Raw genomic sequence first — 27844 nt, 5'->3', positions numbered from 1 at the left:
AGGTTTATCCATGTTGAGAATTACAGGCCTCTCTAATATTTTCAAGTGGGAGAACTTGCACAATTAGTGGTTGACTAAATACTTATTTGCCCAACTGTACATATGAAAGTTAGTATAGGTCAATACAGATTTATTTTGTATTGATCATTTAGCCTATCAATCAATTAGATTCATATTCGTGAGAAATGTATCCCTGACCCCCGTTCACCCAATCTGTTTGGTCTTAATAATATTAACCAGCAAAAAGTGTACATGTAGGTTATGCCGTTAGATCGTCCCTATCAATGTTGAGACCAAACCTACACATTTCGTATATTGGCCACTTTTCACAGAGGAGCGCTAAAGAGCTGTCCTTGGTGCTAAACGAAACATTTCATCTTACCCTCTCACTCTCTCTCTCTCTCTCTCTCTCTCCCCTCTCTCTGACTCCCTCTCCCTCTCTGTGATCCGTTTAGCCCCTGTTACATGGGGCTTCCCTTTTCTCTCTATTAGTGTGTGGAGGTTTCCTCCTGTAAGTCGCCAGAGACTCCATCCTCGATGCCACTTTACAGACAATGTTCAAGCTTGCCTTAACTTTCTAGCCAACATGTGGATATTTGGCAATATTTATTGTGGGTTTCAGTTTCATCTATCAGTGTTGGGTTGAAAATCTGAGATAACGAGGCGGTTGCTATGGTGGGACCCCCTGGAAGAAGCAGAGTCCAACTTCAAGAGTTATTCCGATGAATCCATACAGGTAGGTGCCTCTTGAGCTTTTTTTATTTGAAATTTTTATTTGAATCATATGATATCTATATGAAGTAAGTACTTTTTTTCCACAAGGAGTCATAATTCTAGAAATTAAAATGTTTATAAATTATTCAATGATTGTTCAAGTGCGGGTTTTATTTATTTATTTATTTATTTGGTAGATTTTAAATTTAAGGTACTCCGGTACATAATCTCGGGATAAGCCCCAGTCTGCCTAATCTCTTGACGACGAATTAGAAATGAATGCTCTCTCTTTAGACTTTAAATCCTCGTTCGAAAGAAGTCGTTTCCAACTACCAAAAGTTTTATGTGATGGAAAATAAGACATGTATTCAAAGTTATAGTTTGTCTTTCAGATTGCATTCTAGAAAAAAATGACCAGTAATAACGAAGATCTTTTGTTGTTGCTTTGTTATTTAAGAGGCCTGACATTAAAAATGTATTAATTTGTGGTCCATGTGAATAGGTCAGTTTAATATTGCGCTTTAAATATAGCTTATTTTCTGTATCAGATTTTGAAAATAGATGTTCTGAGTTCTGAGTTTTGGCAGGGAGATTTAGTCATATCATTTAAAATGAAATGGTAAAGTATAGCTAATCACTTTTATTTAACAACCTATAATGGCAATTCGTTATAATTGTGCAACTAGGTAGGACTTTATATTTATGACATTGTAGTTTTGGATGTTGAGCTAGTCATGTGTCCTATGAGTGTCCCAAAAGAAGATAGACAGACTATAATTAACTTGGTCAGACTTGAGCTAGGGCAGACGAAGCCTAATGCCCCCTCTAGGATTTGTGCTACAGCATTATACAATCAGATAAAGGTCCCACTGTCAAAGTACATCTAAAGGCAGAATTAGTCTTTGTGGTCCAACCATAAAAAGGTACAATTAATCGTTTATAGCGCACTCCCTGAAATAATTTTCATTCCGGAAAAGAATTGTTGGTCCTTAAAGGGCTGCATTATTTCAAACCAAAATGTTTCTTCATCCCCCATTGTTATCTTATTAATTCCCCTTGAAAACACATTAGCTATTATAGTTTGTGTGGTAGTGTGACTAAGGCCAGACGTAAATGATTGAAGCTCAATTGGAACGTATTAGGGTTTGATGAAATCTTGTAACTTTCAGTACACAAATTCATGTTTGAATAATACGCTTTGCTTTCCCATCTAGATATGGATTTGACCAGAATTTCTACTATCTGAAAACAGCTGGGTGAGCTTGGTGGGCCCAAGCCTTATTGTGCCCACCAGCCACCAGAAAATCATCCAAACCAGTAAACGTCACAAGCATTAGTGGAGTTCAGCCAGTGCAAACATGGCAGACAAAGTGCTGTACAGCACTCCGAAAGTGACCAATCGGCCCCCGGTGGTTCCAGTGCTGCCCCCTGAGCCCATCGACATCATCCGGGTCAAGGCCCGATCTCGGAGGGTCAGGCTCAACGTTGGTGGTTTAACACATGAAGTTTTATGGCGGACGCTGGACCGCTTACCCAGAACCCGTCTGGGACGGCTAAGAGACTGCAACACACATGAGTCTTTACTCGAGGTCTGCGATGACTACAGCCTCTCTGAGAACGAATACTTCTTCGACCGCCATCCTGTGGCCTTCTCTTCCATTCTCAACTTCTACAGAACTGGAAAACTGCACATGATGGAGGAGATGTGCGCTCTGTCTTTTGGGCAAGAGCTGGACTATTGGGGCATCGACGAGATCTACTTGGAGTCTTGCTGCCAAGCACGGTACCATCAGAAGAAAGAGCAGATGAACGAGGAACTGAGGAGGGAGGCAGAGACCCTGAGAGAGAAGGAAGGGGAGGAGGAAGAAGAGCTGGGTTGCTGTCCTGAGCAGAGGCAGAAGTTGTGGGATCTCCTGGAGAAACCAAGTTCATCTGTGGCAGCCAAGGTAACTGCAGCTCTCATTCCCATTAGAGTATCCAGTGAACGATTATTCTTCTGAAAATAATTCAAATTGCTGACTTCCCCTTTAAAGGGCATTTACTGATTTTTTTTTATTATTATAGTATTCTGTTTATGGGAATATATGTTTTTATAACCCAACTCTGTCACTAAAGAGAATAACTTGCCTGGCCCACACAAAGCTTTGACCTCAAACGCATCAAACATCTGAACTAGAAAAAAATATTTTTCAGCCAATCTTATACACGTAGAACAAAGTTTTTAAACTCAGGGCCTGTTGCATGGCCTGTGAAAGTAAATCTTTTGCATTTGACTCATGTTTTTATTTTCTCGATCAAAAATTAAATTTAGATAAAATTTCCACGGTCCTCAATGAAAGATTAAACTTATATGTTCTGTTTTTCCCATTTTAAAATTAATTTTAGATAATACATATTTGAAAAAAAAAAAAGTTTTTTAATAAAAAACAAAAAATGAAAAAGTATTTTGCTCCTTACAAAAAAGTAAATAATAGAAAGAAATAATAAAAATATTTACTATATTTTCTTTTTTAAAAAAAAAAGACAAAAAAATATAAATGATTTTTCTTTCAGAATTTATTTTTTTAATAATAGAAAAATTTACGAAATTAAAATGATCAATTCATAATCAATTAGTTGTCGATTAATTGATTCAGTGCGGCAGCCCAAGTTGGCAGACATAATGGCCCTTCGATGAAAACCAAAAAGACAATTTGGCCTATGACATCAATTAATTTGACACCCCTGCTGTAGATATCTATATGTACTGTTACTGTACAATGAAAGAGGCTGTAAGGGGCTTGAAATTATTATTCAAGAGAAACGGTGTGATGAAATGCTTTGGAAAAGCTTAAAATTTTGCAAATCTTTACTGCTGTTGCCACTAAATCTTATTTGCTTTTTCTGGTGGGTCGGATGCCTGAACTCTCATCAGTAACACAATACAAATGGGTCTTTTCATTGGTCTGCACCTCTTGCTGGTGTGAGCCCGGTCACACAATGAATCTAACACCTTAGTTGTGTATGGCACTCAAACACGGACAGCACGCCTAAGGTGACCCAACAGGTAACAGACGTTTGGATGGAGTTCAGTGACAGACTGGGGAGTGCAAAGTCTTTGGGTGTACCGGAAGCGCCGCATAAGAGTCAATTGCAAAAGCAGATTAAACTGTTTGTCCTAGGCGGTGATAAACATTCTCTCAAGGAGTAGATAAAGTATTGGCAAGAAGAATTATTAGAATATTAAATAAATAAATAATGTAAATTTTTGGTAAACAAATAGATTTAAATGTATCAATTTGCAATAATTGTGAATGGAATTTCAAAGTTGATTTCACAAATTGCTTTATAATTATTGGCAGTTTAAATACGATGGAAAAGTTTTGCTCAGATGGACATAGTTATATCTAAACAGCAAATTCTGAGTAGGACAGGATAATTTGAGATCAATGCGTGATAGAATTTGTAATGTCTCACTCCACACTAAGCACAACCTGATATAATTTGACACCAGATTTTCAGATTTTGTTGTTTAAACCAGAATGAGTCTCCTTGTAAATTTGTCTCTGTCATTTGGATGGATTTTGGTGTTTCAAGTTCTGCTGCGGAAAGAAATGATTTTAAAAAATGGTAATTAGTTAACAGAGAGATGTCAATCTACTTCCTGCATACTGTTCCCTTAGTCAAGGGCCCCGGATATGCAGCACTGTGCAGTATAATTTCAGGAAAATATCATTTTTGGTGTCGATGTTCCATTTCAGCTTTTACGTTGAAAAAAAAAAAAGTTTAAAAAAATATATTTTCAGGCCCAGATAAAACATTAAAAAGATAAAAGTTGCCAAAATAACATTTTTAAATTCATCTTAAAAAGTTGGAGAGAAGCAGCAACCTTGCAGAGTTAAAAGAAAATATATACTGTATATAAGCCACAAGGAGTTTTTTAAAATTCAACATCTTAAGTTAAAACTGCTTGTTATGTGACGCATAGAATTATACATGCATAAGTTTAGCTGCAAACTTCATCATTTCTAAATATAAGAGAGATCTATGTGACTATTTCAGAAGTGTGGGGTCAGCAAGAGGGAAGCTTCTTAGGCCACGTCGCAATGACACTGCCTGTGTGTCATTCCGCTCTTAGCCAATAAGAGAACTGAGTACAGCTGATAAGACACAAGTATTAAGTGGAACAGACACAAACACCCACACCCACACACATGGGTTTTATACAAAACCAGTCATATGCACAGAAACTCTTCCGACAACCAAGATTAAATTCATGCACAACCTAAACCTTTTTCAATCTTCAAATGTATCCAACTTTTGGCGTCTCCCATTAAGAGTCACCTAAGCGAATAATTTGCACCAATTGTTCGCCACAATTTTTCTGTCAGTTGCCTCTTTCTGGGATGTGAACTATTCAGAAGAGAGCTAGAACTTTTTGTGAGCAGTTTGTTCCCTTTCCAATGGCTCAACAACATTGGCGCAGTATTCCAAAGTTGCATCTGGCAATAGTTTTTTTTCATCAGTTTTGAGATGCTTAAAGACAGTCAGACTGCTCTAAAAGCTACTGTAAGTACAGTTTGCACTCTCCATGGTAAATTGCTCAAAACAGCATCTGTTGTTGACAAAGCACACAGCAGAAGCCACCACTGCACTCTGAGAGGGCTAACTCTTGCCCGATGACAATTTTGCAACACTGCTCAAGTGTCATTTGGCGATAAACGGTTGGCTTACAAATTCCAATGGCTTCGCATTTGTCTGAATTAAACTTGAAATGTAAAGATGAAATATGTACACTCTTGACTTTTGGGACACTTGCCATACTTTTATGCTTAAAGCAAAAGTTCAGGTCACAATCCTAGTATCAATAGGGCATTCCTGATTATCTCAAACAACATTCATTATGTTTTAAAATTCAGAGCAGCAACATTATTACCGGTCTATAGGAAATAGCTGAGCTAACCTACAGTGGTATGAAAAAGTATCTGAACCTTTTGGAATTTCTCACATTTCCACATAAAATCACCATCAAATGTGATCTGATCTTTGTCAAAATCACAGAGATGAAAACATAGTGTCTGCTTTAACTAAAACCACCCAAACATTGATAGGTTTTCATTATTTAATGAGGATAGCATGCACACAATGACAGAACGGGGAAAAATAAGTAAGTGAACCCTCTGCCTAAGCTGACTTAAAGAGCAATTGAAACCAATTTTTACCAAACATTTTAAGTCAATCAATGACTGCCCTGCCCATTATAAAACACACACCTGGTAAGAATTGTCTTGATGACAAGAATTGTCTGATGTGCATCATGGCTCAGTCAAAGAGCTCTCTGAAGACCTGCAATCAAGGATTGTTGATTTGTATAAAGCTGGGAAAGGATACAAAACCATGTCTAAAAGTCTGGATATTCATCAATGGACAGTCAGAGAAGTTGTCTACAATTGGAGAGAGTTTGGCACTGTTGCTTCTCTCCCAAGGAGTGGCTGTCCACCAAAGATGACGCCAAGAGTTCGCGCAGAATACTCAGAGAGGTAAAAACGAACCCTAGAGTGTCTGCTAAAGACTAACAGAAATCACTCGCAAAATGGAACAGCTCACAAAAATCAACACCTCATCCCCACCGTGAAACATGGTGGAGGCACAATCATGATTTGGGGCTGTTTTGCTGCTTCAGGGCCAGGGCAACTTGCAATCATTAATGGAAGAATGAATTCAAAAGTTAATCAGGCTGTTTTGCAGGAAAACCTGAGGCTGTCTGTCAGTCAGTTGAAGCTACAAATACTGTAGGATGGATGCTGCAACAAGACAATGATCCAAAACACAGAAGTAAATCAACTTCAAAATGGTTTCAGAAGAACAAAATACACGTTCTGGAGGAGCAAAGTCAAAGTCCAGACTTGAGCCCAATTGAGATGCTGAGGCATGACCTAAAGACAGCAATTCATGCCAGACATCCAGTTTTGTGGAGAAGAATGGGTCAAAATTAGTCCTGATCGATCTGCCAGACTGATCTACAGCTACAGGAAGCCTCCGGGTGAAGTTATTGCTACCAAAGGGGGGGGGGCACAAAATATTAAATGTGATGGTTCCCTTACTTATTTTTCCCCCTTCTGTCATTGCTTGCATGCTATCCTCATTAAAATATGAATATACCTATAAATGTTTGGGTGGTTTTAGTTAAAGCAGACGCTGTTTTGGACAAAGATCAGATCACATCTGATGGTGATTTTATGCAGAGATGTGAGAAATTCCAAAAGGTTCAGATACTTTTTCATACCACTGTAGTTGCACAGACAGTGACAGTGGTGCCATCTTTAGTACTAGCAAAAAGCAGTGAGGGGACTGAGTGAAAATACAGTAGTTCGTTGGGGTCACAGTTTCCTGTTTCTTTTTAAAGCATAATATGACATTAGCAAGCTGCTAGGACGTTAATTGCTCGTATTTTACAAATGACCGTATGTCTTTATAGTCAGCTGCACTTTACCTGTTTATTGCAATCCTACGCATTTTGTTTCTACACACTTTCGCAAAGAACTACAGTTCTGCACAGAAACTGAGGTGAATACTGTACAATACAGAGAGTGCTGTAAGACTAAATATTATATCTAGTACCATACCGTTACTTAACTTTGCACATAACTTTGTGCTTGTATTTTGTAGAAAGGTTGATGCTTAAGATTAAGCCTGTGAATGTGATCTGTCCAAACTGTGGTCATTCAAGACTAGCTACAATTATAAATAAGAGTACTAGTGCTCCATTAGATTGCTATAGCATTAGAAATGTAAAACTATGTTTTGTCAGGTATTGATTAACATTTACACTGACAAATTCCAGATTTTCTGGCTCTAACACGGAACTAATGGTACATGTAAACGTACAGTGTATCACAAAAGTGAGTACACCCCTTGCATTTCTGCAGATATTTACCGGTAAGTACCGTATTGGCCCGAATATAAGATGGCCCTGATTATAAGACGACCCCCTCTTTTTCAAGACTCAAGTTTGAAAAAAGACTTTTTGAACACCAAATTAATTTTCATACAGAAAATAATTACAGTACATCCGAAACAAATGATTATAGCAATCTATTTGAGAGGAAAAAGCATGTTATTTTGCCTCATTCAAATCTTAATATCTGAACATTTAAATACGTAAACTAAAGTGCAATCACATTTCGTAAATGAATGGCTTCCGGTTTTTGAAATGTAAACAAACCAATCAATTGTTATAAAACCACAAAATTACAATAACTGCATTAACCATCAAAGTGAAGTCTAACTGTAACTGTAGTCTTGAAACAAATCTGAATAAGGAAAAACATTGCAATAATATAAAAAGTGGCATGGAAAATGAATGAATGAATGAATAATGCAAACTGGTTAAACTTGAGACTAGTTGAGATCTGTCATGACAGAACATCGCTTCAAAGATATCTGGCGCCATCTAGCGTCGTGAATGGGTATAATGTCTAGACCGCGAATGTAAGACGACCCCCTCTTTTTCAGTCTTATTTCAATGCAAAAAACACAATCTTAAATTCGGGCCAATACGGTATATCTTTTAATGGGACAAAACTGACAAAATGACACTTTGATACAATGAAAAGTAGTCTGTGTGCAGCTTATATAATAGAGTTAAAAGCCCGCTAACAGTTTGCTGAAGACATGTCAACAAAGCACATGGATTACTGGAACCATGTCATATGGTCTGATGAGACAGGCGGGCTTTCTTGTGCACCGTCTTCAGAAGAGCCTTCCTCCTGGGCTGACAGCCATGCAAACCAATTTGATGTAGAGTGCGCCGTATGGTCTGAGCACGAACAGGCTGACCCCCCACCTCTTCAATCTCCGCAGCAATGCTGACAGCACTCCTGTAACGAGTCACATGACATTTTGGAGGGAAATGACAAGCAGTACTCAATTTGGACATTTAGGGATGTACGTATTTTCTAAAGGGTGTACTCACTTTTGTTAGCAGGGGTTTAGATATTAATGGCTATATTTTGAGTTATTTTGAGGGGAAAATACATTAACTCTATTATATAATCTGCACACACCTTTCATTGTGTCAAAGTGTCATTTTGTCAGTGTTGTCCCATGAAAAGATATACTTAAATATCTGCAGAAATTTGAGGGGTGTACTCACTTTTGTGATACACTGTAATAATGTCTGTCATTAATACTATGTACATACACATTACTGAGCATTACAAAGATGTTGTCAAACAGCATGTATGAGAGCACTAAGATACAAAGTATATACAACATCTACTTTCTTAAGTCAGCTGGATGTAAATTGATGACCAATAAACTAATAATTAGTATACCATATATTACAGTGTACAGAACGTGATGGTGCTATTTAGTTATTGCGAAACATTGATTCGTAGGTCATTTATTGGTCATCCATGCTATTTAGATTTTTTAAATCCACATAAGTAGAGAACAGGTTTATAATATTTCTTCAACGGAAGTGGCTCTTTTGAAAGACCATACAAGAAATCCACAGATGTCCAACAAATTTGATTGGACTCACCATTATTTAATTCTGCCTCCTGTTAAATTGCATTTGTAACAGCTGCAATGCAGAATGTTCTGCATTGCCTCAATATCAGAGAGAATACAGATATTGGGGTATTTCAGAGCTTTATGATATTAGTCTCAATAAATTTTGAATGTGGTCATATTTAAAATCTAATACTACTCAATTGTATTCTGAATGAAAGAATTGAAGTAAGATTCAGTATTCAGTACTAAGAGATTTTGGACAATTGCACATTGGAACAGTGGATGGTCCCTTCCTGTTCCAACCTGCTTTTGCAATAGATGAGAGGTGTTTAAAGTGGATAAACTAGAATTGTCGGCACACTGTATGAACCGTAACCCCATATTGTAGATTAACTTTAGAATTAAATGTCTTGCGAATTTGACACATCACAGAGAAGAGTATTGTTGACATGTATGCGAAATTTGAATTGATTAGAAAAATGCTAACTATTAAAAAATGAGACTCCAAATGTGTGAAAAAATTATGACCCAGTCACTACTTAGTGTGGTGGCTCTGTACTTTATCCCCAAGTCTTCCTGTTAAGCACTAAATCTAATCAGCAAAATGAAAAATTCTGCCAAATGTTGCCGCTTGACTAGCATCACATCCGTATGGCTAAGATGAAATGCATTCATGTATAAAATTTTGGAGAAATTTGAGCGACACTTTCCACATTATTGTAACCTGATGTCTAAATAAATCACTAATTTCTGTGCATTGTGGCTGAAAGAACGATACGTAAAATCCAAACATATATCAGACAAATTCAGTCATTCATCATGTACAGTGGGGAGAACAAGTATTTGATACACAGTCAATGAGAAAACCCATTGGCAGTGTATCAAATACTTGTTCTCCCCACTGTATGTATGTATGTATTAACTTGAAAGTGCATGACATGAAAGTTATTGAGAATGAGTAATACAGGCTATTTTACTATAAAAAATTTTATAATATATGCTCTTAGTATAATGGATACATTACCAAAAGATTACTGACATAATCCTTACCATGTACTAGTATATATCTTGTTTTATAGGACTTGAACCTCTATGGTGCATTAGATATTGATGATTTTGTTATTTTCATGCTAATTCACCACTTTACCTTGATTTATAACCAAATACTTAGTCTTTTTCGTATATAATGCCATACAATTTAAGATTTCAGGTCTAAAGTTAGGTTAAATTTTATTGCGATTCTTTTACTCCACAATTCAAATGTAGTTAGTGCATAGAGGTTGACGTTGTGCAATCTAAATAAGCTCATAGTCACGATTTAACATTTTGAGTACAATAAACTCAGGGTCAAATAGTGTTCATCCGTAGTTTATTATCTTCACTATTGTTTCTATGTGATATCTGATAAGATATTCTATTTTAAATGAACTCACAAGACTTAAAAAATAACCTTCACTTTGAGGATGAAAAACCCAACTCTCTTTTGCCAACATTTTAAATGTTTTATTTATTTATTTTAAACTTGAATAAATTTCATTTTTTAATAACAAATAATAATGATTTTCCTTTAGAAGCTATTTTGTAATGTATACTACCAAGCTTGATTTTTCCTGTCTGTGTAGGAAAGAATGAGTAACCACTTCTAACAGCTCTCTATCCTCTCTATAGATAGTAACGCAATCCTATTACAATTATCCTGAAATGTCCTAGCAAAGGCTGCAGAGAGAGACTACGCAAGCTTATGGCTCCACACACTGTTCTACCTGGAGTTCATTTGAACATACAGTAGATTATACTGTATATAGATAAATGTGAAGCTTACTTTTTATTCTGAAAACCTGTTTGTGTGGTATGGTCACATTCAAAGAGGTGAATACTTATTGATTTGAAAAAGAATATTGCAAAAGATAAAAGATTATATTGTCTGGCATGCTTTGGTTGTGTAATGTTACATATTTGGGAATAAAAAAAAACAAACGAAATTACTCTATTATCAGTGTAATTCGAGTGCTCTATTTATTTACCATGTGACTCTGCTAAAAAGTATTTTTTCCCTCATTTTAAAACAAACTTTAAGTTCACTCAGGCAAAGAAATGTATAATTTTCCTTTAAAGTCCTGAAGAATTGAATTGTCATGAAATTAACGGTATTTACATAGTGGTGAATGGTGTTTCAATTTCACCAGATAATGTAGCATACATCTCGTGATAAGTGATTATAATGTTTTGGGCCTCCACTCTAAATGCTTCTCCACCCTTCAAATTGAATTGTGTAAGAGGGAAAAAGACAGAGACAGACAGCAAGCGAGAAAGGTTGAGAGAGGGAGCGAGAGGGAGAGAAAGAAATGAAATATTTTTTTCAGCACTAAGGACAGCTCTTCAGTTTTTTCTCTGTGAAAAGGGGCCAATATACTCTCAATTTTCCTAAGTATGGAAGTGTGAAGTTTCTCATTTACAGTTGCGGCACATAAATACTCGAGCTTCCCAATTGTAATCATAAAAAAAAAAAAAAAAAAAAAAAAAGTCCAAGAGACTAAACAACAATAGAGTAATTCACTGTCTTCCCTTTGTTTTGCAGATTCTGGCTATGATCTCCATCCTGTTCATTGTAATTTCCACAATTTCCTTGTCACTCAACACTTTGCCAGAGCTGCAGGTTGTGGATGAATTTGGCCAATTTAATGACAACCCAAGCCTAGCCCATGTGGAAGCAGTGTGCATCGCCTGGTTTACTATGGAGTACCTGTTGCGCCTGCTGTCAGCACCTAATAAGTGGAATTTCATCAAAGCACCACTCAATATAATTGATTTGCTGGCTATATTGCCTTACTACGTGACTCTCTGCCTCACTGAATCTAACAAGAATGTAATGCAGTTCCAGAATGTGCGCCGTGTGGTCCAAATCTTCCGAATAATGAGGATTCTGAGGATATTGAAGCTGGCCAGGCACTCCACGGGACTCCAGTCTTTGGGCTTCACTTTGCGAAGGAGCTACAATGAATTGGGTCTATTGATTCTCTTCCTAGCCATGGGCATTATGATCTTTTCTAGCTTGGTATTCTTTGCTGAGAAAGATGAGGAATTTACCAAATTCACTAGCATACCAGCATCTTTCTGGTGGGCTACAATCACCATGACCACAGTTGGTTATGGAGACATCTACCCACAAACATTGCTGGGGAAGATCGTTGGAGGGCTCTGCTGCATAGCCGGCGTGTTAGTCATTGCCCTTCCCATCCCAATCATTGTCAACAACTTCTCAGAGTTTTATCGAGAACAAAAAAGGCAGGAGAAGGCCATCAAGAGGAGGGAAGCTCTTGAAAGAGCCAAGCGAAGTGGAAGTATTGTTTCTATTAATCTCAAAGACGCTTTTGCACGTAACATGGAACTTACAGATGTGCTGATCGAAAAACAAGAAGATAGCAAGTGTCCAGTGGACAACCACTTATCGCCTAGCCGCTGGAGTTACCATAAACGCTACTCCAATGCAGATATAGGCAGCCCCAGCCAGTCCAAACCTCTTTACCAGGAAATGGCTCAAGTGGGCTCATCTGACTACAAAAGCAGCCCTCAACACCCCAATATCCTGAAAGCAGAATGCACTTATGACAAGTCAGCCAGTTTACAGCAGAAAGAAGTAAAGCTTATAGAAGAAGAGATGGAGATGAATGTTTTGCCTACCACCCAGAGCCAACAAACTTCACCTGGTAGGGTTGCAAGGACAAGCTGCAACGTGGGTGAGGACTTTAGTGCAGAAAGAGGAGAAAAAAGTTCTATGATTCCTAACATCGGAGGTAGTCATTGTGCAAGACAAATGCGCGCACCCCCTCCCTTGGATCTGAGACATATTAGCGCCTTGGAGATAAATAAGACCACTGACAGCACCCAGCAAATGACATTACCAAAAGCAGGGCTGTATAAATTTGTGTCCACCCCTAACGTGAATACAACAACAGACAGCACCTCCACAGAATATGGCGGCGTGCAAAAGAGAATAGACCACAAGGTTGACCTGATTGGAACCCAAGATGATGTGCTTATGGCAGTAATGACACCTGTGGCCACCTCGGCTTCTGCTGGCACAGTCAAGCTTCCTGAACGACTGTCAGACGACAAGGTTTCCAGATTTCCTTCACGGCTCAGCTCCGGAACGCAAGACGCCAAATCTTCACTGGCTCTGCTACAATCTCCATCCCTGGTCGGCCAATCTGTTAGCCCAAGCAATTCTCAGGGGGAAGGTGAGGGCTCAGTAGCTAAGAGATTAGAAGGTGAAGGGCAGCTCACAGGCTTAAGCCACCAGGGGAAGAATCACATGGAGAAGTCTGCTGCTGGCTGCACTAGCCCTTCACCGAAGGCCAACCTACTCAACTGTTCTCAGGAGCAGGTAACTTTAGAGGCAGGGGGAAGGGAGACAACAACCCGGGGTGGGGAGAAGCAAGAAAACCACATAATTCATGGAAGTCTGGCACCTTCCAATGAAACCAGCATGTGAGCTAAAATATACAGGGATTAATTCACCGACTGGACACACAGCTCGACAGAAGTAATGAACTTCTGTCCGAGCCCTCTGTACTCTCTTACCATGGGCTTTTGCCTGATCTGGTTGTATCACTGGAAATGAGGGAAGTACTGTGGGACATTCCTGCATACCGCCAGTGTACAATCTAAAGAACATTATCACAAGACAGTATAAGATTTACTTTTACATAAACACTTCAGCATTTTAACCAAAGTTGAATCAGCATGTTAACATAAATGAAGCCTCCGGCGTTGTCAAATGTATTGGTTGATGCATGTTGTACGTTTATTTGTATGCTTGAAGGGTAGAGAGAGCCCTCTTTCCTTTAATGCCTAAAAATAAGTTATGCAAAGGAGAAGGATAGAGAAAAGCAAGTTCTTGTATTTGCTTTGTTCACATCCTCACATGCATTCTCCTTTTGAGAAAATTCCCACAATAGGATGATTAGAGAGTTGCAAGCATTTATAAAGACTAAAAATATATTGGGAAATGCATACACTAAAGTTAGCGTCACAAAAAGTATGATTGGAGAGAGTTCTTAGACTGCCTGAGTCCCAGATTTGAGGCTCCAGTCATAAAGAGTGTCATTACAAATCAAGGGGCCTTGACACATTCCAGAGACAAGACATTTGCCCATCACTTACTAACTTGTAAGTAAGTGAACCTGTGCATGCGCATAAACGACTTGGTCTCTGTGAGACTTATACATGTCTACTAATCTAATTGTGGTTATTGTACATTTGCCATCATTGTCATTTTTAGTTTTGGGTACCATTTTAGTCACTGACATCTGAAATACTGCAACATCAAAAGTGTGTAGGCCAAGAAACACAAGCAGTAAATTTGTTTCTTCCCAATATTTGCTTAAACACGAATGTTATTTTACAGCATAGCGTCTCTTTTATAACATTATTTTCTCTTACTTTAAAGTACGAATGCCAGAGTTTATCCGAGGTGCTAACCAAGGCTACACCCTGCAGCACGTTATTTTTATGTCGTGATGTGAATATATGTGTAAATGTGTGCTATATCACTCTGAGATACTTCCCCTTCTAGACATCGGTTTGGCACTTATATAATGGCATGTTCAAATCTCATGAACAGCTTTAGATGTGTTGCACATTCAAATCAATGCATGGCTGAGATGTTATCAGATTTACATGCATGGGAGAGGTGAACCATGAACCACATAAACCATGAATTGTTTGTGTACTGTACATAAAAACCCAGTATATTTAGCTTGAAACATCTTTTTTTTTTTGTCTGATAAGTTATTAATTGTATTTTTATAAGACAATGGCGCTGTATTTTCTCTTTGACATCTAGTGCCTTTTCATAAATAGAAAATTTATGAGAAGGTGGAAGAAAAAAAATGTACAGTAAGCAGAAATATTTTGTTTGTTTTTTTGTTCAATGGACACATTATGCTGATATGCAAATCATATGATTTTGTTTGACTTTGTTGTACAGTATCACTTAACCTCATCATGACTCATCTAGTAACATCGCCTACAGTTTGAACCTCACTGTGCCGCAATTTCACTATAATTTCCTCTGAGTTTGCCAAGAAGTAAATTTTCTCTGTGAGACTACAATACATTTGACCTGCCCTGTGGATCTAAAGTAATATCCGTGCACTGCAGCATCTAGAAACCAATTCAATAGGGGTGAATTACATGCTACAATGTTTGAGAAGTTTAAACACTGTAAATCACCAAAATATACTTGAAAGATGTGGCACTGTGTTTTCATATAATTGCACAGTTAGTTATATAATTACTGCTTTAGTCTTGTCCAGGAAGAGAAACCTGTACACAACCTCATCATTAATACACAAACTGTATTGCTGTATTGTGTCGGTGTTACCATCTTCATTTAAGTCTTTGAAATGGCCTAAAACCATTGATGGAAGATAAACAGATGATTTATTTTCCCAACTATTATTCTTTAGTGAGGTTCATCATCATCGATCTAGTTTCACAGAAATGTAACATTTAGTCAGGTACGTTACTTGAGAATCAACAAATACCTAGTGAATAGTGACTTTTCATTCAGTTACTAATACTTTCAAAATAAATAAATGTGTCTGTATGACCTAATTTTGTCTCGTGTATATTTTATTATGTTATGGGGAGAGACATATGAGCAGAGGTGAAAGTGGCTAGAATTTCTTGCCAGAAATCCCCGACGTGAAGGTCGCCACGGAGCCAGAAATGTTATTCATATTTCATTGGGGGGGGGCAAACCTCTAAAACAACTGAAATGCAAAGAAAACTGTTTTAGCACAGTTATTTCTATAACACATACAAAAACTGATTTTCATTCAAAATTGTATTTTTTCAATGATTTGTAAAATAAAAGTTAACAAAAACAGCAATAACCCCAACCTCCATCTCTTAATTTTTACTTTCCCTCATTTCCTCACATACTAAATGCCAAATCTCAATTTTAACTACTTAAGAACATTGGATGTATATTAAAATTGAAGTTAATGTAAACATTTACTTTTTTTTAATAATAAAGATATAAATAACATACATTCAGAAAAATAAGTACAAATGACTTGTATTATGCAGAGTGAAATGGAATATATTTTGAAGATCGCGCAAACATTGATTTTTTTTAAAAATCATATGGAAATGAATAAGTAGCCTAACACAGATAAACAAATATTAGTCCAAAGTGCACATAAGATGTTCTGAACCTCCCCATCAGAGCAAATAAAACTAAATATGATAAATAAGCCTCCCCAACTCTTTCGTTGCCCTTTAGGATTTGATCCATTTTATGTTGCATTGCCTTTTTTATGCCACATCAATTCACCAACCTTTTTTTTTTTTTTTTTTTTTTTGCTGTTCCAGAAAACATGCACATTTGAACCAATCAGAGCTAACTATCTCTGCTGATCGCATGTCAGTATGTCAGCCAATTGAACGGATAAATGAGTCCAGGCGTTTTGCTTTGCTGCGTGCGTTCGCACATTGACGTGACTCATCATCGTCAGACTCTGATAACTGCAGCAGCTGGGGAAACCTCCATGCCGTCCGTGGAATAAAATAAATAATAAATATCTATGGAAACGAATCACGCTACACAGGCACTTTATTATGCTTGTTTTTAACACTTGTGTATGTAAATCTGATGTTGGTAGATTGTGTTCTTCTTGGAGATGAAATGCATGTGTGGCAGCCAAGCATTTTTTTTTACATAGCGTTTTGACAGTTGCCGTCATATTTTCGGAATCAAAGCACCGTGTACCGGACCAGCCTTCCGGCCCTGAATCTTATACTGGAACTGCATTCCGGCCCTGAATCTTATAACGGAACTACGTTCTGGCCCTGAATCTTATACCGGAACTGCGTTCCTGACCGTTCTGGCCCACTTTCACCTCTGCATATGAGTCAATGGATTGATGTGTTCCTTATTCAAAGTACTGTATTACAAATGTGTATTATATTGATCAAAGTGTTTGGAAAATGACACTTTTATACAGCTCAAATTATTTGAAATAAACCATTTGTGATTGAGGCGTAATATTGAATTGAAGAGGTTTCACAAAAGGTTAGAAGTGTAGGAAATTACAACCTTAAGAATTTAAAAGGAAACATTCTTTGGTTTCTGCAAATTGTCCAAATGATCAATTGGTCATTTAAAGCAACATGAGGTAACTTTTCAACTTTTAAAAATGTTTCATAGCATTTGTGATTATATGTCGACTGACAACTGCTTGAATGACGCCTCTTTCACAGTGGTATGAAAAAGTATCTGAACCTTTTGGAATTTCTCACATTTCTGCCTAAAATCACCATCAAATGTAATCTGGTCTTTGTCAAAAATCAGACAGATGAATGAACAGTGTCTCCTTTAACTAAAACCACCCAAACATTTATAGGTTTTCATATTTTAATGAGGGTAGTATGCAAACAATGACAGAAGGGGGGGAAAAAAAGTAAGTGAACCGTCATTTTTCATATTTTGTGCCCCTCCCCTTTTGGCAGCAATAACTTCAAACAGACCCTTCCTGTAGCTGCAGATCAGTCTGGCACATCGATCAGGACTAATCATGGCCCATTCTTCTCCACAAAACTGCTGTAGTTCAGTCAGATTCTTGGGATGTCTGGCATGACACTGTCTCTAGCTCGTGCCACAGCATCTCAATGGGGTTCTAGTCTGGACTTTGACCTGGCCACTCCAGAACATGTATTTTGTAGGGCTGTCAAAATGATCGCGTTAACGCGCGGTAATTATTTTTTTTAAAATTAATCACGTTAAAATATTTGACGCAATTAACGCACATGTCACGCTGAGACAGTATTCTGCCTTTTGGTAAGTTTTACAGCAAGGTTTTTTGTGCGAACTCTTGTGGTCGCTTTGCGACATGGTTTATTGCTTTCTTGCCAGTTCAATATGGCTGCACGACGTCTCGGGCTGACGCCTACGTTGTAATGTTGTGCTTATATGATCCTTGGACAAGATTTGTCCGTAAGTATGGTTGTTGTAAAGAATGTACATATTATGTTAGTAAGTGAAATGTTATATTTTTTGTATGAGACGCTTTTTGTTTATGTTTAGTGAACCTGTATAGCGTGCTAAGCTAACGTTGTTGCTAATGCAATGCTTGTGTACTTTTTTTTGGTAGTTTCACTACGGTCTAAAGAGGACAGTGGTTTGAGGCCATTTTATTAATAAATCAGATGAAAAAGGAAGAAGTCTGATTATTAAGGCGTCGTTCACTAGCTGTCTAGCTTTGGAAAAAGTAGACGCTTCGGAGTGAGGACAGCATAGACAGATTTAAATGACAGTAGAGTGAAATGCCCACTACAGTCCTTATGTACCGTATGTTGAATGTATATATCCATCTTGTGTCTTATCTTTTCATTCCAACAAATTATTTTACAGAATATATGTTTAATTTACAGAAAAATATGGCATATTTTATAGATGGTTTGAATTTCGATTAATTGCGATTAATTACGATTAATTACGATTAATTAATTTTTAAGCTGTAATTAACTCGATTAAAAATTTTAATCGTTTGACAGCCCTAGTATTTTGTTCTTCATTCTTAAGTTGATTTACTTTTGTGTTTTGGATCATTGTCTTGTTGCAGCATCCATTCCCTTTTTAGCTTCAATTGTCTGACAGACAGCCTCAGTTTTTTTGCAAAACATCCTAATAAACTTTTGAATTCATTCTTCATTTAATGATTGCAAGTTGTCCAGGCCCTGAGGTAGCAAAACAGCCCCAAAGCATTATGCTCCCTCCACCATGTTTCATGGTGTGGATGAGGTGTTGATGTTGTTGAGCTGTTTCATTTTTCCTCCACACATGACGTTGTGTGTTACTCCCAAACAATTCAACTTTGGTTTCATCGGTCTACAAAATATTTGCCAAAACTTCTGTGGAGTGTCCAAGTGCCTTTTGCGAATATTAAACGAGACACAATGTTTTTCTAGACAACAATTGCTTCATCCGTGGAGTTCCCATGAACACCATTTTTGACCATAGTTTTACATATAGATGATGTGTGCACAGAGATATTGGACTGTGCCAGTGATTTCTGTCAGTCTTTAGCAGACACATTGGGAATCTTTTTTTTAACCTCTCTGAGTATTCTGTATTATAGTGGACAGGGCAGCTTTACACCACTCATCAGTGATTAGGTACAAACCGGACTTAAAGAGCAATTGAAACTAATTTTTACTAAACATTTTAAGTCTCCTTAGGCAGAGGGTTCACTTACTTATTTTTCCCTCTTCTTCCATTATTTCCATGCTATACCCATTAAAATATGAAAAACTATACATGTTTGGGTGGTTTTACTTAACGCAGACACTGTATTTTCATCTGGGTGATTTTGACAAAGATCAGATCCTATTTGATGGTGATTTACGCAGAAATGTGAGAAATTCCAAAAGGTTCAGATACTTTTTCATACCACTGTATACCTTGAGGAGGTGTGTATTGCTTTCACCAGCACTAATTAACTTTGAGGAGGATGGCAGGAACCCTGCTTTACGTAATACGTCACTTCCCCCTTTTTCCATTCATTATAAAGATGGAAGTTGATGCGAACGCTTTCGCGCGAATTCTGCAAAGATGGCAGAGCAACAAAAGAGACAAAAGCTTTTGTCCAAGGAGGGAATAAAGGAAGGATACTAGGACGCTCAAGAATAAACATTGGCCCAGTTTTAACTCATTGGCGTAACCCCCCCCCCCCCCCCCACACTGATGAGTTCGGTTTGGGTGGGGGTCTAAGCCACACAGTTGCTAACCGTCATATGCTATTGTTTAGCCACAACTGGATTCATTACCTTATTACTATTCATCCTTCACACAGCCGCTGGAAACAGAAATTTTGTTTAATCCATCTGCACTCGACAGGGAGAGCATGATTTTTCAACACTATGCGGTTGTGCGCTGGTCCTCGAGGGAAACTCAGTCTTCCGTAAGGCAAAACACTGCCGCTTTTGTCCACCGGCGTCGATGAAGTCAACCAAAACTGAAAAGTTACATAGTGTTGCTTTAATTAAAACTTGAACTAAGGCAACATAATTTTAGTACAAATGTTTTTTTCAATTATCTTGATTCTTCAGTACCCCATACATAGATGAAAAAAAAAAAAAAAATTTCTTGGTCATTTTTCGAGGTTTTTCAGTCAACAGAAACAAATGGAAGCAAATTGTAAATATATTTATTAATAATTTCATTTTTGTGTAAACCAGTTTCATTGTGCAGTATATTTCAATGTTTTCTTGGCAGAGGGCGCCAGCTATGAATAGGAACACAGTCAAAGAAACTGATGGATTGATGGATGGACGGACGGTGGACGGATGTTGGTTAATTCATTTTTAATTGTTTATTGGCTGCAATAATTGACACTGACGTCACGCGCATGTGACGTCACGCACGCTGCGTAATAATGCGCACACTGCGGAGTGCTAAGGCTCGCCAATGTAGCTTCAGATCTCAATTTATCATACCCTGTGAAATATAATCCACTCTGCATCGAGCGAGGACCGTGGATTGTTGTTGTGGTTACGAGGTAGGAAGCTGCGCTCACATTTACAGCGGTTGTTAAACACAGCCGACGTACATCAGTAGTTTGCTAGCGTTGCGCTACAAATGTAAACATGATCACAGATTCCAATTATTAGTGACGAACAGAAAATGCTACACTATGAAATGATGCCGCACTATAACTAGCGAATGGTATACCATCAATTTTTCGGGGTTTCTTGTAGCATGTAGCATAATAATTTATTCTTATCATACGGATAGTCAATGCAATGCATAATCTTGAATCGAAGCATTTCTACATATGAAATTATCCTTCTTGACTGTTTGAATATTGGTAATAATCCATCTTTGCATGATGCAAATCAATAATAAATACATTAATTCGATGAGTATTGAAAATAAACTTTGACAAAAATCAAACAGTAAAAAATGTGTTTCAAATAGCATTCCAAGTCTATACAGTGATCCCTCGTTTTTCGCGGTTAATGGGGACCAAAACCCACCCCCATGAGTGAAAAACCGCGAAGTAGCGCCTCCCCCCGCACAAAAATATATATTTTTTGAGGGTGTGCTCATTTTTTTTTTTTGTGTGTTTTTTTTTGTGTGTGTGTGTGTGTGATCAATGTATTTGTTCAGATTTAGCATAGGAAAGAGATACAGATAAGACCCCCCTTTTATCCCAAAGTATAATTAAAAAAATATATATATACAGTATATGTACGAGGGGCATTCAAAAAGTAATGCACTCAAGTGCATTGCTTGTACAGGATTTTACCAATTTTGTTCCTTTTAGGCACAAACATGATAAGACACACCTTTTTGCGATTATTACATGTTTTTTTCTTATTTTCAGATTTTTAAAGCTTAAACTAGCTTCCAAAATGGCTGCCCCTCTTGAAGCTCGTCAGAAACAAAGAGCTGTAATCGAATTCCTTGTTGCAGAGGGAGAAACCCCTCTGAGGATTCACAACCGGCTGGAAAATGTCTACAAGTTAAACGATGGGTGGCGCATGCGGCGCGTCTGAAGCTCGTGGCTCTGGCAAGATCAAGCACAAACATATGTCAACATCGTTAACTTTAAGGAGCAACTGCAGTGCACGGCCTGACGAACAAAGTAGGGAGAGAGAGGGAGGAGCAAGAGTGAGACTGTGCGATCGGCTCAGGACAGCTCATCTGTATTTGTTTTTTTAATTGAAAAAAAAATCTGCGATGACTGAGGGCGTGAAGTAGCGAGGGATCACTGTATTGTGTATCATTGACAAGTGACAAGTCCCTCAATCAATCCTTTGGTCTATCCTGAATTGTGATTAAAAAAGGACAGATTTTCAAAAATGTCCCCATTAACACATTGGTTGCCACGTCCATTCCATTTGGACTCTGCAACATGGCACTGCAGGTTGTAAAAATATTACACGGAATAAACATGTTTTATTTCCAAACTTTGTCACTAACCTTTTGAGTCTTTATACTGCAAACATAGGATGCCGTCCTTATCGGAACAGCTACAGGAGGCGCGCAGTCAGGCGGAAGTTTGTCTCTATTCTGGCGGAAGGGTGGTGGAAGTGCGGGCAGGTGTGATGGTTATGGCTAATCTTCCTTTACCGCCGTGCTCCAAATACCATCACATTGCTGCAGAAACCATGGTGATTGAAAACAGCTTTGGCAGCAACAGAAAAGAGGTACAAGTCATCTGAAGCATCAGTTGAATCTGTTCACACATGCCAAAAGTGTCTGCGTGTTGTTGTGTGATGTACCGCAGTTAGATAATACATTTAGGGTTGGAATCTAACACTCTGAAATACAGTCCATTCTTTTAAAGAATCTTTTATTTTCTGGTTTTAAAAATGCATTTTAAAGTTCAGTCCTTTTTTGTGACTGTACTCCTTTGCTTTTACCCAGACACTTGCATCACTGCAGCGCTTATCTACCGCTCTGAACATCCTTGAAAAATATGGGTGTAACCTGACAAATCCAAACAGACCTAAATACTGGAGAACTGTCAAGCACAACAATCCAGTTTTCAGGGCCACTGTTGACGCTATCCAGGTAACTTATACATGCTTGGACTGATAAAAGCTAGACTGCCAGGAGAGCAACTGCTCTAAAAAGCAAGCAGTATTCAGTGTTGGGAAGTACATGATAAATTACATTGATAAGATTGCATTATGCTCTCCACTGTACCCACACAATGAGAATAAAATTGATGTAAGGAATTATATTACTGGTAGAAAATGAGTAATTGATTTAGAGTTACTTTTAGAATATTTGACAATAACAATTTTAGTTGAACTTCCTTTGCCATAGCTATAAATCACACTTTTAGACCCAAAACCAGCTTTCAACCCCTCTTTTCCCAGCCTGTGTGTACATTCAAGCGATGACATACAGGTCCTGGTGAGCCTTTGATCAATGTTCTCGCTATTCTTGCAGGGTGGAAGGGCAGTTCTTTGTCTCTATGGTTACTCCAATCAGCAGCCAGATGGACTCAGCTTCCCTGATGATGTCACAGATCCTGATGTTGGCAAAGTTGCAGCAGTAACTCTGGAGGTGATGAGCTTAAGGATGGAGCTCGAAATGCTTATCAAGGTGTGCCTCTTTCATTTCTGTACATTGTTTTCCTAGCACACACTTCTAATATTTCTATTTATTCTGGATTTTTGAATTTCAGTGTAATATAAAGCTGCAGGTATGAAAACCAATGGTTAAAATTTTGTTTTCACAAAATAGATTTCTCTATCACTCTGAGTTTGACTGGGTAGAAGAACGATGAGTGCTGTTTGATGGTCGGACCACACAGTCCAGTCCAAACAATGGTGCATTTTTATTCATTTGCAGGTTAACTACATAACAAGTACAGTATACCTCAAACCATTACCATATTACCAGTTTGGGTTGTTGTAAAATAGAGATAGACTGATTATCGGCCCTGACATTTGGAAATTTGACGTATATCGGTATTGGCCTTTTTCATCCGACCAGCCGAAAAAAATCGATTTAAAACTGGGTTTTTTCGGCTCGGATGCAGCGACGCCTCTCTCTCCTTTTATGACATCATAAAAAAAGTCTTAAATAGCATTTTTATGTGAATTTGAATAATCTTTTGAGACGGTTCGACTACATACAACATTTTGGCAAAAAGAAAAAAGAAAAGTCTTTTAATCTATGGTTTAGCCCCTGCCTGTCATTATAGCGCTCTAGCGTCCCCAACAGGAGGATGATGTCGGCAGGGTCATTAGCCACGTTTACATGCTGACTTTTATTCATACCGATTCAAATCATTCCGAATGGAAATTTCAGATCAGCTGTTTACATGTCACTTCATCTATTCCGATCCAGCGTTTACATGTGTCTGCCTTTATTCCGAAAGGAGGTTTGACAACTGCCGTCTGACACGCGCAGATTAATCAAAACAAAGCGTCACGTTGCAAAACATGGAGATCGATCGTCAGAGTGCTGCTGTTTTAACTTTAACCCACTTGTTGTGTTTGTGGGGTCGTATCTGCTTCTGCTGTTTTGCTCTTTTGCCTTGTAGTAGCCGGTTGTCAGCGTTTTCCACCATTTCTAATCTGGTCAACGCTCCGGTGTATTCCGGCTTCGTGTAACCTCTCGTGAACTTTTTTAAATAGTTCACTTGTTCCTCGTTTTACGTCCGTCTAAGCGAGCAATTATATTCAATTCTTTTAAAGTTTGAATTAAATACAATCTTTCCGCCGGACTCCAATTAGGTGCGCTGTGCTTGGAAGCCATGTTGCAAGTGACGTTACTTACGTCACCAAGTGACGTCACCACGTCAGTACGGAGCATGTGCAGAAAGAACGCAACCAGACACCATTCCGCTTCCCTGTTTACATGATATAATTTTACTTCTAATCGGTTTGGGAAAAGGAATATTCCACCCCTGTGAATCGGAATGAAATTCCATTCGGTTTGGGCCTGTTCATTCCGAATGAGGTGTTTATATGAAACACATTTATTCGGTTTGAACATCTAAACCGATTGTAATTGGAATATTTGGCTCCATGTAAACGTGGCAATTGTTTCATCTGATTTAGAATTCAGCCCATTGAGGGGGAATTATTCAGAACGAGGAAAATGCGACGAAGAGAGCCGCAAAATGTCATTGTTTCAATCTCTCTTCTCCAATATTTTTACAGGATATTCTTTTTATCGAAGTATTTTTCCCCAATTGCTAAATAAATGGTGTGGTCATGACAAATAACAGTCTTGTGTTAAATGGAATATGAAATAATAAAATAAATCACTGTTAGCACTCCTAATTCAAATGTTATTGACGTATTTCGCTGTCAATAGCAATAATGGAATCATGATGAGCAAGTGATGATACAATAGCATACAATTTATTCATAGTCCATATTTCCTATTATGTTTCATCCCAGGAGACACATCCACATCCGGAATTCTATGAGAGAATCATTCCTACCTTAAGACATAAGGTCAGCACTAATCACCAATTTCAGGTTGAGTTTAATGGTTCGTTTTATTTGTTACGCAGATGTACAGTAGAGGCTTATTCTTTTGCTGTAAATATACTCACATTATTTTTTGTCTCCAAGCACTGTTTTGTGGCATTTCTAATATCCACACTGTATTTCTGATTGAAATATCTAAAAGGTTTATTTACCATACCATCTTTTCACTTTGTTTAGGATGTGGGTCTGAACACAGATGCCGTGGTCACCCATCAGTCTTTCATTTGTAGTAAACATCCATCGGACAGTCAATCCAAGTCGCTCGCGTTTCCTCTCCACCATTATTCAGTGAAGGAGAGCAGCCAGGCACGTTCACTCTCCTCCAACCATCAAAGTCTTAAACCCATTCAGGGCTTGTTTCCACCCATCAAGAAACATTCAGGTGAGGAGTGATACAAAAAGCTTCTCTGCACTAAATTATTTCTTAGTCTTAAACCTCAAAGCACAAACACTGTACATACCGCAAAAACAAGACACAACAAGGAGATTTAGATTTAAACAAAAAAAATGTAAATCCTGTGTTATGCAAGAGCTTCTTTTTAATGGAGGTTGCATGCTGTGCCATTTCCCAGAATACGAAGAACTGTGGCTTCAGGAGCCATTTAGATCAAACTTGGGTCAGGATGAGGTCACAGAAATTGTAACTCCACTTCTATTATTCATTATTTGACTCAAGACAATGCAATGGAGATTGTCTTGAGGTCTACAAATTGTGTGGCTTGCATAAATGTGAGGAAATGTCTATTTTTTAATTGCACTTACCTTGTTTTTTTTTTCCCGAAATAATCATTTAGTTGGGGCTTAAATTGAATGTAGGCTACAAAGTGGCTTTCAAAATGTTTCAAAGTGAAATATCATTTGCTGAACGTATCTATCTCTATCTATCTACACCTAGAGATGAACAATCTCAGTGATTTTTTTTAGTCTTTTGTATTTGTTTTATACAGTATTGGCCCGAATATAAGACAGTTTTTTGCATTGAAATACTGTAAGACTGAAAAAGTGGGGGTCGTCTTATACTGTATTCGCGGTCTAGACGTTATACCCATTCACGACACTAGATGGCGCCAGATATCATTGAAGCGATGTTCTGTCATGACAGATCTCAGCTACTGTCAAGTTTAACCAGTTTGCATTATTTTATTTTATTGCAATGTTTTTCCTTATTCAGATTTGTTTCAAGACTACAGTTATAGTTAGACTTCACTTTGATGGGTAATGCAGTTATTGCAATTTACATTTCAAAAACCAGAAGCCATTCATTTACGAATGTGATTTCACTTTAGCTTACATATTTTAATGTTCAGATATTAAGATTTGAATGAGGCAATATAACATGCTTTTTCTCTCAAATATATTGTTATTAAAGATGTCCCGATCGATCGGGTCCGATCACGTCATTTTCAAAGTATCGGAATCGGCAAAAAAATATCGGACATGCCTTTTTTTAATATATATATATATATATATATATATTTTTTTTTTAAATTTAAATCGTTTTCTAATTGTATTTAACGTTACAGACAAAATGTCTTACACTCATCCAGAGTAGTTTTGGCTTAAAGTAGGGCTATCAAATTTATTGCGTTAACAGCGGTAATTATTTTTTTAAATTAATCACGTTAAGTAATTAGCGCATGCAATGCAAAACCTACTCACGCATTGTCGCGTTCAATCTATAAAGACGCCGTTTTACCTATAGATAGGGCAGAAGTTAAATGGCTGCAGTATAATTTACTGAAAGCTCAACAAATACACTAGATGGCAATATTTAGTCACAATATACAAAGTCACATTTATCCTTTAAGAATTACAAGTCTTTCTATCCGTGGATCCCTCTCACAGAAAGAATGTTAATAATGTAAACGGCATCTTGAGGATTTATTGTCATAATAAACAAATACAGTACTTATGTACTGTATGTTGAATGTATATATTCGTCTGAGTTTTATTCATTTTTTTCTTAATGCATTGCCAAAATGTATACGATCGGGAAAAATTATCGGGAATTATTGGAATTGAATCAGGAGCAAAAAAAAAGCAATCGGATCGGGAAATATCGGGATCGGCAGATAGTCAAACTAAAACGATCGGATTGGGAGCAAAATAACATGCTTTTTCTCTCAAATATATTGTTATAATCATTTGTTTCAAATGTACTGTAATTATTTTCTGTATGAAAATTACTTTGGTGTTCAAAAAGTCTTCTTTCAAACTTGAGTCTTGAAAAAGAGGGGGTCGTCTTATAATCAGGGCCGTCTTATATTCGGGCCAATACGGTATTTCTGTGCTAGTTGCTATATAATTTCGCTGAACTGAACATTTATTTCTTTCAGAAAATTGCACTATTTGTGGCATATTTCGCATCACTGTGCACTGTTTGACCTGCCTCCAAGGGATGTGCTCAGAGTGTGACAGATTGTACCATTCGTACCCTGAAAGGGCCAAGCATCGTCGAACTGCTGTCACATCCTCCACTTCTTCCGCCCCAACTTCCAAAAGTGGGAATTGTAAAAGGTTAGGCTGAATGGATTTCACAATATAAAAGTGACACAAACAACTGACTGTGAATGACAGCTTGGCTATTCTTTTTTTTGGTTTTTTT

At 37.7% G+C, this 27844-nt stretch overlaps 2 protein-coding genes across 3 annotated transcripts in view; both read left to right on the top strand.

Annotated features, from left to right (window-relative positions):
- The first annotated feature begins 390 nt into the window (after positions 1-390).
- Positions 391-14594, top strand: LOC130930453 (potassium voltage-gated channel subfamily B member 2-like). The gene is made up of 3 exons (XM_057858421.1): positions 391-736; positions 1929-2660; positions 11789-14594. The coding sequence occupies exons 2-3, from the start codon at positions 2073-2075 to the stop codon at positions 13700-13702; spliced, it is 2502 nt and encodes an 833-aa protein (XP_057714404.1). The 5' UTR covers positions 391-736; positions 1929-2072; the 3' UTR covers positions 13703-14594.
- Positions 14595-20566: 5972 nt separating this feature from the next.
- Positions 20567-27844, top strand: part of rnf31 (ring finger protein 31) — a 46344-nt gene continuing 39066 nt past the window's right edge. For both annotated transcript variants that reach the window (XM_057857727.1, XM_057857726.1), the window contains exons 1-7: positions 20567-20774; positions 22230-22428; positions 22649-22795; positions 23180-23335; positions 25147-25203; positions 25417-25621; positions 27576-27756. In XM_057857727.1, coding sequence (XP_057713710.1) covers positions 22231-22428; positions 22649-22795; positions 23180-23335; positions 25147-25203; positions 25417-25621; positions 27576-27756 — 944 coding nt within the window. In that variant the 5' untranslated portion in view covers positions 20567-20774; position 22230. The remainder of the gene's footprint in view (positions 20775-22229; positions 22429-22648; positions 22796-23179; positions 23336-25146; positions 25204-25416; positions 25622-27575; positions 27757-27844) is intronic.

Source organism: Corythoichthys intestinalis, chromosome 14, assembly GCF_030265065.1.
Source record: "Corythoichthys intestinalis isolate RoL2023-P3 chromosome 14, ASM3026506v1, whole genome shotgun sequence".
Classification (NCBI taxonomy): Eukaryota; Metazoa; Chordata; class Actinopteri; order Syngnathiformes; family Syngnathidae; genus Corythoichthys; species Corythoichthys intestinalis.
This window is presented reverse-complemented; position numbering and strand designations above follow the sequence as displayed.